Source organism: Podarcis cretensis (genome assembly GCF_951804945.1).
Source record: "Podarcis cretensis genome assembly, chromosome: 16".
NCBI lineage: Eukaryota > Metazoa > Chordata > Lepidosauria > Squamata > Lacertidae > Podarcis > Podarcis cretensis.
Window position 1 is genome coordinate 9,956,718 of NC_137186.1, and position 12,193 is coordinate 9,968,910.

General features: G+C 47.6%; 1 protein-coding gene across 1 annotated transcript in view; it reads right to left on the reverse strand.

The window, feature by feature from the left end:
- The window catches only part of KCNN3 (potassium calcium-activated channel subfamily N member 3), a 100,509-nt gene that overhangs the window by 13,660 nt on the left and 74,656 nt on the right, over positions 1-12,193 (reverse strand). The window contains exon 5 of the mRNA XM_079958045.1: positions 3,747-3,857. Within this exon, the coding sequence (XP_079814171.1) occupies positions 3,747-3,857 (111 nt within the window). The remainder of the gene's footprint in view (positions 1-3,746; positions 3,858-12,193) is intronic.

The following is a 12,193-nucleotide window of genomic DNA, read 5'->3' on the forward strand; positions in this document are numbered from 1 at the left end:
ACCTACCCGCTAAGCGGCAGAGCCCCTCCCTCTGGAGGAAAGGAGCTTCCTTCTGGATCCAATTAAATTATCTGCAATGTGTGGTTAAGCTAATGCCAATAACAACTCAATTTCCACTTTGATTCCCCAGCCCTGGAGATGGATGCCACACCGAGCAGCTAATACCTTTTTAATTTACAGGGCTATGGAGACATTTGCAAAGGGGGAGGGGGTGGGGCTGGCAACTGGCGGAAGGGAGAGGGGCAGGCAGGCAGCTCACAGCAGCAGTTTCCTGCCCCAAAGAAAGAGAATCTTGCCTGGAACCTGGGAAGACGGCTGCCAGTCAGTGTAGACAATATTGAGCCGGTGGTCTGACTCAGTCAATTATTATACAGCTTTCTGAAGGCATATGAAAGCAGCCCTCCACTGGGAAGTTTTTAATGTTTGGTGTTTTGTTATGCTTTCTGTATTCTGTTGGAAGCCTAAACATTATGTAAATCTAAGTTTTGCCTCATTGAGGGGCAGTATTTCAATATGAGTAGGAAAATGAAGGTACATTTTTTAAAGAGAAAAAAAAGCACTGGGTATAAGTAATAAATCATCATCGCCATGCCTGGTCTTTGGCCATGCTCACTAGGACTGATGGAAGTTGTAGTTCAGAGATATCTGGAGGGCCCAAAGTTTCCCACTTGTGGCCTACACAGGCTGGCAGCAGCTCTCCAGGGTTTCAGACTGGGCGGTGGGGGTCCTTCCCAACCTGGGACCCTCTAAATCAGGGGTCAGCAACCTAAGGCCCATGGGCCAGAAGCAGCCCGCAAAGGTCGTTTGACTGCCCCACAAGCTGCCCCTGAACTGAGCTGCCCACTTGCACGCTGCGCTAAACCGGTGCAGCACGGGGACTCACTTCTGCGGCGCCAGAAATTGCATCTGCACATGTGCAGATGCCAGAAATCACAGGCATGCACGCACGCACTCCAGCCCACGGAGGGATCTCTGCGGGACAGATCCAGCCCAGGCAGATAAACCTTGCTGACCTCTGCTCTAAATGCAAGGCAGATTCTCTACCACTGAATCTGTGCCACTGAGGCCGCCTGAACCTCAAATGACAGCAAAGGATCCAGGAGAACCCCCAAGCTATGTACTCGATCTTTCAGAGGGCAAGGCTCTCTGGCCACACCTATGTCTAGGGAGATGTGAAAAAGCAAGCCTTGCTCTCTCGACTCCCCTTTCACAGTTCGTCTTTTTTTCCTTTTTCTTTTCAAGGAGCTAAAAAGAAGCAGCTTTGAGGCGAGGAAGGCCGGTTCTGTCCATGAATCATTCTTGCTACGCACAAGGGCTCCTTCGGAAAAGCTCTCGAAGAAAATGGATTCTTGGAATTAGCAACCTGGGAGGGCGGCAAACCCACCATGCATGTGTAACATAAAAATGATGGATTGGGAGCTGTGCTTTGCTCATCACCTGTGAAACTTATGTCCGTGCCTGGGTGGAGCTGGAGAAGAAAGAGGCTGGCTGATTGCATGTTGCATCTCAGTGAGTGTAAAATTGAAGATAGGCTTCCTCATACTAAGAACTCTCCTGAGATGATCTTCTGTAGATTTGGTACTGGGTTTAGTTTAAGGCAGAGGTTTTCTTTCCTGATTACCCAGAAGGCTGTCTGCCCCTTTACAAATCTGTCAGTTTGTTTGGATTTCTGGGGAGATTCTTTTGGAGGGGTTTATTTCCTTATTGTGGCTGGCACAACCCTCTTTTATATAAAACAAATAAATCGTTTGACAATTATTAACAAAGCCGCTCCAGGGGGGGGGGGGGAAATACACCAGGTGGTAACATTCTATAAGAAAATATTATTTAGCATAAAAATGACAGGATTTCTGTCATTTCAAAACCCTCAAAACCTACTTGAATTTGCTTTCGTGAGAGTTAATCATTTTCTTGATGGGACAAACAGTTTCCCCATAATTTATTTCTATAGTGACTTGCAATTATTGCTTGTAGATGATGTGTGTTTGTGTTTTTTTGTAAGGTTCTCCACTTCTGGCTGTCTGAGGCAGCCACTGGCCCAATCTTAAAAGCTATCTGCAAGCAATCAGTTCAGGTTCCTTCTGAAAACAGCCAGTTCCTTCCCCCCCAGCATCCCGCCTAGTGGGGAGAAAGATGTTAAGGATGTAGGGAAGAGAGAAAGGGGGGGTGGCCCTGTCCAGGTTTGGGTTTCATCTTCTCTGCCTCTGACTTTGGCCCTATCCACAATCATCATAAGGGACGCAGGTGGCGCTGTGAGTTAAACCACAGAGCCTAGGACTTGCTGATCAGAAGGCTGGCGGTTCGAATCCCCGCGACGGGGTGAGCTCCCATTGCTTGGTCCCTGCTCCTGCCCACCTAGCAGTTCAAAAGCACGTCAAAGTGCAAGTAGATAAATAGGTACCGCTCCAGCAGGAAGGTAAACGGCGTTTCCGTGCGCTGCTCTGGTTTGCCAGAAGAGGCTTAGTCATGCTGGCCACATGACCCGGAAGCTGTATGGCGGCTCCCTCGGCCAGTAAAGCGAGATGAGCGCCGCAACCCCAGAGTCATCTGCGACTGGACCTAATGGTCAGGGGTCCCTTTACCTTTACAATCATCATGAAGCCCCCAAAGGATTACCCCCAAGGGAAATGAGTTGCTTGATGACACCCCTTCCCCCCCAAAATGTTGAATGCTTTGAAAAATGTATCCTCCTCTGGGATCTGATCCAATTAAGAGTACTTTAAAAACAAAACCCAGAAGAAAAAAATACATAAATAAAATACAACTGGCACACAAAAAAACTTATTAACACCTTGATGCTGCCTTGCCAGATAAATCTCTCTCCCCCTCCAGTTGTCTGACAGGCACGAGACCTGGGAGATCTTCACGCAGGCTTGGAAGTGTTGGGGAACTTGTCATGATACAGGGCCTCTGAAGAAACAGCTTCTCGAATCATTAATTTGCTCTAGTGCTCCCCTGATGGACATGCACACAGCCCCTGCCTGCTCCGAACAAGCCTTTCAGCCTCCTTATTCAGGCCGTTCTCCTCTTTTTCTCACTCCCCTTCAAAGAGAACACCTCTGACATTTCTCCCGGCTCCAACCTTGGGCAGCTCAGGGATCTTGCAAAACCTGCCCCTAGGGACCAAGAGCTCCTGTTCTCCACCTCATCTAAAAAAAGACTTCCATAAGCAATGCGAGGGAAATTATCCAGAGAGGCCAGAGAGAAAGCAATTTAGATAATGAATCTGGCGGAAGGGGGAGGGGGGGAGAGAGGTGGCCCCAGAGGACCAGAGGGGAGGTGCGAGGAAGTTGCTAGGCAAAAGCATCAGCCTAAAAAAAGAAAGTTCTGATGCAGCCTTTTTCGCCAAATCCAAGCATAAAGATGAACGAAATCGGAATATTTTAATGTCTGCAGTGGACCCGTTCCATTGCCAATTAGCATTGCTGTAATATCAGGTACTCAAGTCCCAGAATGGACAACTTTGTGGAGGGTATGTCTATCGGCAGCTCTTAGCCGTGATTTCTTATGAACCTCGAGCATCAGAGGCAGTCTACCCCTGAATACCAGCTTTTCTGAAGTGAACCACTGTCCACCCAGCTCAATATTGTTTACACTGACCAACAGCAGCTCTCCAGGGTTTTAGGCACGAGGCATCCCCAGTCTGACCTGGAGATGTTGGGGCCTGATCCTGGGACCTTGTGCATGCAAGGCAGATGCTCCGTCTCGCAGAAGGGTCTCCCCCCACCCGCTCGCAAGCCGCTTACCCGCTTGGTGAGCTGTGTGTCCATCATGAAGTTGTGGACGTGCTTCTCTGCTTTGGTGAGCTCCAGCTTCCGTGCCACGACAGCCACTACCAGGGCGGTGCAGCCAGCCCCCTGGCAGGCGAAGGAAAGAACCAAAAACAAAACACAACACTGAGAGTTAGCCATAAATCCAACCCAAATATTAACTCAGCTTCCTGTTTGCACTGCTGCCGCAGCCGGTTTGAAATCCCCGTGGCAGCTGTTTTGAATTTCCCCAAGAACAGAAATCCTTGCCCTTGCGGCTACTACCATTAATATTTTTTGTTTTCTAGCCCACAATTATGTTTCTGGCTGACACCCCCAACCATTTTGTATAGTGAGGAAACTCAGGCCTGGGGGACCAAGGTGACCCCCCAGGCCTCTCAATCCAGCCCTCAAAACTCTCCCTAGGCCACAGCCCCTTCCTCAACCCCACCTCCATCCCCAAGGCCACACACTCCTGCTGGCCTTGCTCTGCACCCTTGTTGTGTCTTTTCTCTTGCTTGGACGTGTCCTTGAACCCGGACACTGCCTCTGGCTTGTCTTGAGAGGAGGATACAAAACAGGTATGTAGAAACAAACCTATCTCTGCCCACTCTCGCCTCTCTGTCCCCCCCCCCCATCACAGACATAAAAGATTCTTCAGCCCCAATTGATTGATTGATTGATTGACTGATTTGATTGATATATCCCCCTTTATAAAAAGATCCCAGGGCAGTGTACAACATTAAGAACACATTTTACGAACCATAATAATAAAAACAGAATGCAAAGTGTAATAATAGACAGCACAGGGCACCTGCCCTGTGAAATGCCCTCCCGTCAGATGTCAAAGACAGAAACTATTATAGTTTCTATATAGACCATATAACACCGGTCTTGAAAGACCTACATGGGCTCCCAGTACGTTTCCGAGCACAATTCAAAGTGTTGGTGCTGACCTTGAAAGCCCTAAACGGCCTCGGTCCTGTATACCTGAAGGAGCATCTCCACCCCCATCATTCTGCCCGGACGCTGAGGTCCAGCGCCGAGGGCCTTCTGGCGGTTCCCTCATTGCGAGAAGCAAAGCTAGAGGGAACCAGGCAGAGGGCCTTCTCAGTAGTGGTGCCCGCCCTGTGGAACGCCCTTCCAGCAGATGTCAAAGCGATAAACAACTACCTGACATTCAGAAGACATCTTAAGGCAGCCCTGTTCAGGGAAGTTTTTAACGTGTGATATTTTACTGTATTTTTGGTTTCTATGGAAGCCGCCCAGAGTGGCTGGGGAGGCCCAGCCAGATGGGCGGGGTATAAATAAATTATTATTGTTATTGTTATTGTTATTGTTATTGTTATTGTTATTGTTATTGTTATTATTATAAAACCTTCCACAGAAATCTGACGGCAGTCCTATATTGGCAAGTTTTTGATGTATTCTGTGTTCTCTTATATTCTGTTGGAAGCTGTCCAGAGTGGGGGGGGGGGCCAACACAGTCAGATGGGCATGGTATAGTTGTTGTTGTTGCTGCTGCTGCTGCTGCTATTGTTATCGTCAATACAGTCATACCTCGGGTTACATCCGCTTCAGGTTGCGTCTTTTCGGGTTGCAGACCGCCAGAACCTGGAAGTACCAGAACGGGTTACTTCCGGGTTTCAGCGGTTGCGCATGCGCAGAAGCGCTAAATTGCACTTTGTGCATGCGCAGAAGCGCCGAATCGCAACCCAAGCGTCCACTGTATTATTATTATTGTCATCAGAGTCCAAGGCAGCTGCAATGTCCTGGTTCCCTCCAGGTGAATGATCGGGGGCGGGGAGTGTCAGGCGAAATATGCCATTCACAGTTGTCCTGGGACCTCAACTCCAAAACTCCCCAAAGTCAAAGTAAGCAAGGAGAAAAAGACAAGGATATACAACAGCCTCTGCCCTAAAGATTTGCATCTGAGCCGCTATCCATGGTGCTGAAACAGCACCTGCTTGTTCCAGAAGTGGACAGTGGTGCCTGCTGTTCATCCACAAGCCCCGTTAAGCAAGAAATTGCCTTAAAAGAACTGGGGCTTTTTAAAAAATGAATTTGTTTATTAATGAGAACATTAAGGATAAATGCCTTTTACTGGTATTCTTACAAGCAACAATAAGCACCTAGGAACTGTAAACCAACACAGTCGGGCTAGACTGCAGACTTGCAACCTAAGGCAGCCCTCCCTGATCAAGGGCAATCCAGAAGTGCTTGGGACTCCAACTCCCATCAGCCCCCAGCCAGTAGGGCCAATGGTCAGAGATGATGGGAGTTGTGGTCCAACAATATTCGGAGGACCACAGGTTCCCACACCCTTTGTTGCCATGACCTTATCACAGCCACCTGCACGAGTGGTGAGGGAACGACACACCTGGGGGGCCGAACGTGGCCTCCAGGCCTCTCCATCTGGCCCACTAGTCTCTCCCCAGACCAGCCCTGTTTTTCTCACCCTGCTTGAGTGTTTTTGCCTGGCTGGAAGATGCCCTTGAGCTCTGTTTGTGGACCTCGCTTCTCTTGGCGAGAATAGAGCGAATGTGTGAGTGAACACTGGAACTAGCCTGTCGTGCAATGGTAAAACGTGTATAATAATAATAATAATAATAATAATAATTTTTATTTATACCCCGCCCTCCCCAGCCAAGGCCGGGCTCAGGGCGGCTAACAAGCAATAATAAAAACAAGTTGAATGAATACAACTTAAAAACAAGATTGAAATACAACAATTAAAATATTGAAACAGTAAAAATATTAAAATGCAGCCTCATCACAGGAGGAGAAAAGAAAAAGAAAGAGGAGGAGGAAATCAAATTGGCTCCAAGCCAAAGGCTAGGCGGAACAACTCTGTTTTACAGGCCCTGCGGAAAGAAATCAGATCCTGCAGGGCCCTGGTCTCATGAGGCAGAGCGTTCCACCAGGCCGTAGCCAGTGTTGAAAAGGCCTTGGCTCTGGTTGAGGCTAATCTAACTTCCTTAGGGCCCGGGACCACTAGGGTGTTGCTATTTATGGACCTCAAGGTCCTCCGTGGGGCATACTTGGAGAGGCGGTCACGTAGGTACGAGGGTCCTAGGCCGTGAAGGGCTTCAAAGGTCAAAACCTGTATACATTTTGCTCTGCCTTCTTTTTTTTTTATAATAATTTTTATTAGTTTTCCAATTTTAAAACAAAACAATAAGAACGATATAAAAACATCCACCAATACAAACAAACACACAAATAGAAATTCTTAACCTCATTTTCATAAGCCTCCTTTCTCGGACTTCCCCATACCTCACCTTTTTTGCATCCTTATTTTACATTTTGCTCTGCCTTCTTTTGCCTGCTATTATCCAGCGGCCCTCAGAAGGTGGACCAGAAGAGAATGAAGCCCTCAGCCCCTCAAAGGCTTCCCATCCCCCACCCCTCCCCTCCCCCCTTGGCCCACTGGCCAAAGGGGAGGGAGCAGCAAAGCCATCACAAATTGCCATGTAAAGAGTGAAGTGGTTCTTAAGCTCCGGGCGCCGGGTTACAAAACAGAGGCCGGGTGCGGAGAAAGATTGTAGCCTGTGCCTCCCTGCCCGCCTTCCCCCCTTGCCGGCCCAGAAGAATGACAGCTGGGCTGTGTCTTTTCTCTTTATCCGAGTGATTACATCCCAATCAGGACCTGCTGGGGCCGCAGAACGGCGCATCTGGCAGAGGGACGGTGGGCAGAGGAGCCGCTTCCTCTGCTAAACGCAGACAGCTGCCAGGCCTCCAAACAGTTTAGGTAGAAGCATTGTTTTATGGGTGTCGTGGCGTGTGTCTGTGTACATGTCCACAGCAGGTGTTTGGCATATGAACGCATGTCCAACTTGACAGAACCACACATCTATTTTTGCCCTTTCTCTCTCTCTCTCTCTCTGCTTTCCCCCCGCCCTGCCACCACCCTGGAGATTAGACACTCCAGTAAGCCCATCTCAGTCTTTAATTAACAAGCCTGGTCCGATCTCAATTCTGAAGCATTCCCATTAAGCCCTGGCCTGGTGGGGTTTAGGGCTTTTGTTATCTCCAAACACAACACACACACATTCACACCACACTCTCTCCCTGAATATGCAAAGGTTTTCTTTTTAAGGCCGCTCTTTTAAGGCAAAATCCTATTGCGGCAAAAGAGAGAAATCTAAAACCCAAGCCATGTGGAAAATGGTGAGCCTGCTGCTTTCGAGTGATAGTAAACGACAAACCTTTTGAGGAAATCATCTTCAGAGAGACTCTGAATGAGCAGCTACCTGAAGTGAGCTGGATGCGAGAGGTGTCAGCTAAACTGGAGAAGTCCTCAAAAAAACCTGGGCCCATCCAGATGTTGGGGGACTTCCAGCTCCCACCAGTCCCATCCAGCAATGCCATTGGTCAAGGATGATGTTGGAGTCTGAACCCAAGGCCAGGGGGGCGTTTTTTAAAAAAGGCATCTCTCCAATTGCCAGGAGACTGGGCAGCAAGTTGTAGGTGCCTGCTGCCATGTGTGGGTAGGTAAAGGTGAAGGGTATAGGGACCCCTGACCATTAGGTCCAGTCGTGGCCGACTCTGGGGTTGCGGTGCTTATTTTGCTTTACTGGCCGAGGGAGCCGGCGTACAGCTTCCGGGTCATGTGGCCAGCATGACTAAGCCACTTCTGGCGAACCAGAGCAGCACACGGAAACGCCGTTTACCTTCCTGCCAGAGTGGTACCTATTTATCTACTTGCACTTTGACGTGCTTTCAGACTGCTAGGTTGGCAGGAGCAGGGACCGAGCAATGGGAGCTCACCCCGTCACGGGGATTCGAACCGCCGACCTTCTGATCGGCAAGTCCTAGGCTCTGTGATTTAACCCACAGCGCCACCCGCGTCCCCCATGTGTGGGTAGACTGATGTTTTTCTAAGAGCTGTTAAGCATGTGACCTTCACACATGCTGTTGCACAATAGACTTCAGTTCCCTGTGATATGCAGCCCCACTGAGACTTTTGAGTATGAAAATGAGAAAACTAAGCTTGCTAGAGGAAATGGAGGCTTGTTAGAAAAGGTTGTAGTTCTATCCAAAGGAGGAAGAGAACAAGGACCTGCTAAAGGAAGAGATCCCAACAAAAGAAGAGTGGCAAGTGATGCTAATGGACTATGCCGAGTCGGTGAAACTAACCAGGAAAATTTGGAACCAGCAGGACCAGGCCTTTTTGAAAGACTGGAATAAATTTACATTGTATCTGAGAGACAACTGTAAACAACTGACATCATTAGTAGGGCTACAAGAAGTTTTGTAAGGTTAGAGATGTCAATCATTATCAATATGACGTTGAAATGTTGTATTTAAGATCTGGATTTAAGGGTAATAATAATACAGTGGTACCTCAGGTTAAGAACTTAATTCATTCTGGAGGTCCGTTCTTAACCTGAAACTGTTCTTAACCTGAGGTACCACTTTAGCTAATGGGGCCTCCTGCTGCCACTGCACCGCTGGAGCACGATTTCTGTTCTCATCCTGAAGCAAAGTTCTTAACCCGAGGTACCACTGTAATAACAAAATGCAATATCAGAGCATAATTAGGAAAACCATTAGTTGAGGAGGAGGGAAGTCTCGGGCCAAGATGGCCAAGTGGTCTTTATATATTATATGCAAGATGGATGTTTTGTCAATTTTTTTTTTATAAAATTCAATAAAAAATTATATATATAAAGAATAGAGAATAAGGACGTGCTAGAACAGGCCAATGGCCTCTCTAGTCCAGCATCCTGCTCTGACTGTGGCCAATCAGATGCTTGTGAGGAACAAGCAGGACCCAAGCACAAGAGCTGTCTCTTCTCTGGTGGTTTCTAGAAGCTGGTATTCAGAAACATCGGTGCCCCCAACAAAGTCTACTAAGCAGCTGGTCCCTTACCTTTCCCGCCCCGACCTGGCCACAGTGATCCATGCAATGGTCACTTCCAGGCTTGACTACTGTAATTCGCTCTACACGGGGCTGCCCTTGAGCTGTCCCAGAAACTCCAGCGGGTGCAGAATGCTGCAGTGAGGCTCCTTGCGGGGTCTCTGCCATGGGAGCATATTCACCCAGTGCTTTTCCAGCTGCACTGGCTCCCGGTGGAGTACAGGGTCAGGTTTAAGGTGCTGCTTTTGACCTTTAAAGCCCTTCACGGCTTAGGACCCTCATACCTACAGGAGCGCCTCTCCCGGTGTGCCCCACGGAGAGCCTCAAGGTCCATCAATAGCAACACCCTAGTGGTCCCGGGCCCTAAGGAAGTTAGATTAGCTTCAACCAGAGCCAGGGCCTTTTCAACACTGGCTCCGGCCTGGTGGAACGCTCTGCCTCATGAGACCAGGGCCCTGCAGGATCTGATTTCTTTCCGCAGGGCCTGTAAGACAGAGTTGTTCCACCTGGCCTTTGGCTTGGAGCCAATTTGATTCCCTCCCCCTCTTTCTTTTTCCTTTCTCCTCCTGTGATGAGGCTGCATTTTAATATTTTAATGTTGTTTTTTAATGTTGTTTTTAAGTTGTATTCATTCAACTTGTTTTTATTATTGCTTGTTAACCGCCCTGAGCCCGGCCTTGGCTAGGGAGGGCAAGGTATAAATAAAAATTATTATTATTATTATTATTATTATTATTATTATTATTATTAGCCATGGTGGCTCTGCTCTGCTTCCACTGTTGGATGGCCACGTGTCCTCTAGAGTTCATAACTTTATAATTTTATAAACCTCTATCATGTCACCTTCGCCTTTTCTCTCAACTTAAAGTTCTCAAATGCTGCAAGATGGAGATGCAAAGAACCACGCTTGCTCTTTGATATTTGCAGGAGGGAGAAAAAAGGAAGGGGGGGTCTTCTCTCCCAAGGTGGTGCTGAGAAGGAGGAAGTGAGGTCAGCAACCCTGAGAGCATCCGTCCAAAAGCAGAAGGACGGTCAGCACAGGTTAGGTCAGAAACACAGTCTAGGAAGTCAGGAGGTTATCCTCTCTATCACCTTCCTTCCAAGGCAAATCCCATCAGCATCAATACAAGCTGAGTTGCGCTCCAACAGGAAGCGTATTTCAACTCTGGAAAAATCTTAACACTCCTATGTGTCACATATTAAACCTGGGTTTGCCACCAGCTGCACACTCAGCGGGGAAGCGAAAGCTATCCCAGCTCTCTGAGAAGTAGGGGGATTAATTTACCTTGCAAACCTACCAACTGTGCCCTTCCCGAAACCAATGCATGAACCGAAACACACTTATCCTCTGAAAAGCTGCCCTGAATTTTGAAATGCAATTCTCCAGCCAAAAATACACATATCCGTGAAAGGAATGGTCAATGATGCATCATCTGCTAATTGGAATCTGCGGGAGATATTCTCTGCCAAGCTTCAAAGATTTCAGAAGCCTGCTCCACAGTAACTCAGAACCAGCGTTAGAAATTGAGATATATAAACCAGGTGCCGAACGGCTCCTTAAACCAAGGTTACAGTCAACGCCTAGTTGCCATTTTGGGGCCAGACAGCTCGAAAGTCGTATTTTTCAAAACAGCATTTTTGGTTCCTGAAATTCATTCTGATTGTGCAGATAAAATATACCATATTTTTCGCTCTATAAGATGCACCAGATCACAAGACGCACCTAGTTTTGGGAGGAGGAAAACAAGAAAAAAAATATTCTGAATCTCAGAAGCCAGAACAACAAGAGGGATCGCTGCGCAGTGAAAGCAGCAATCCCTCTTGCTGTTCTGGCTTCTGGGATAGCTGCGCAGCCTGCATTCGCTCCATAAGACACACACACATTTCCCCTTACTTTTTAGGAGGGAAAAAGTGAGTCTTATAGAGCAAAAAATACGGTAACTGGTAGAATTCTGCAGGATGTGTTGCTAGTATGTGAAAGCAGTCAAAACCCAAGAATCCCCAGACATACATGTTCAGATGGTGGAGACTTCAGATCCCATCCTACCATCTTCACTAGGTTGCGTAATGCACCTTGCAGCCAGGAAATTTTGAACGTTGCTTAGAATAATGCTTTTTAATTCTGAATAATTCCAAATGCTTTTTTTTTTTTTTTACAGGGTAGGGGTGAGTATACGGCACAAACGGGTGCGGGTGGCAGCCCCCCAAAGTTTGGGAAACACTTGCTACACCACCGCTGGGAAAGCACTTGCAAAAATGTAAACATTAGGGTTACAGGTATTTGAAGAAATACACCCCAAAATGCAAGCTGATGCACACACACAAAAAGCTTGTGGAAAGGGGGAACAGCGAGAAAACAAAATTGACAAACTAAAGGATGAGCTGGCCCATTACTCCCAGAGATGCCCTACTAAAATTTATCATTCTTCATTTAAGCATTCACATAAAAAGTACCGTATTTTTCTCTCTATAACATACACATTTTTTCTCCTAAAAAGTAAGGGGAAATGTCTGTGCGTGTTATTGAGTGAATGTGTAGTCCCTGGAGCCGACTGGCCCGAGTGCAGGGGCAAAAATCAGG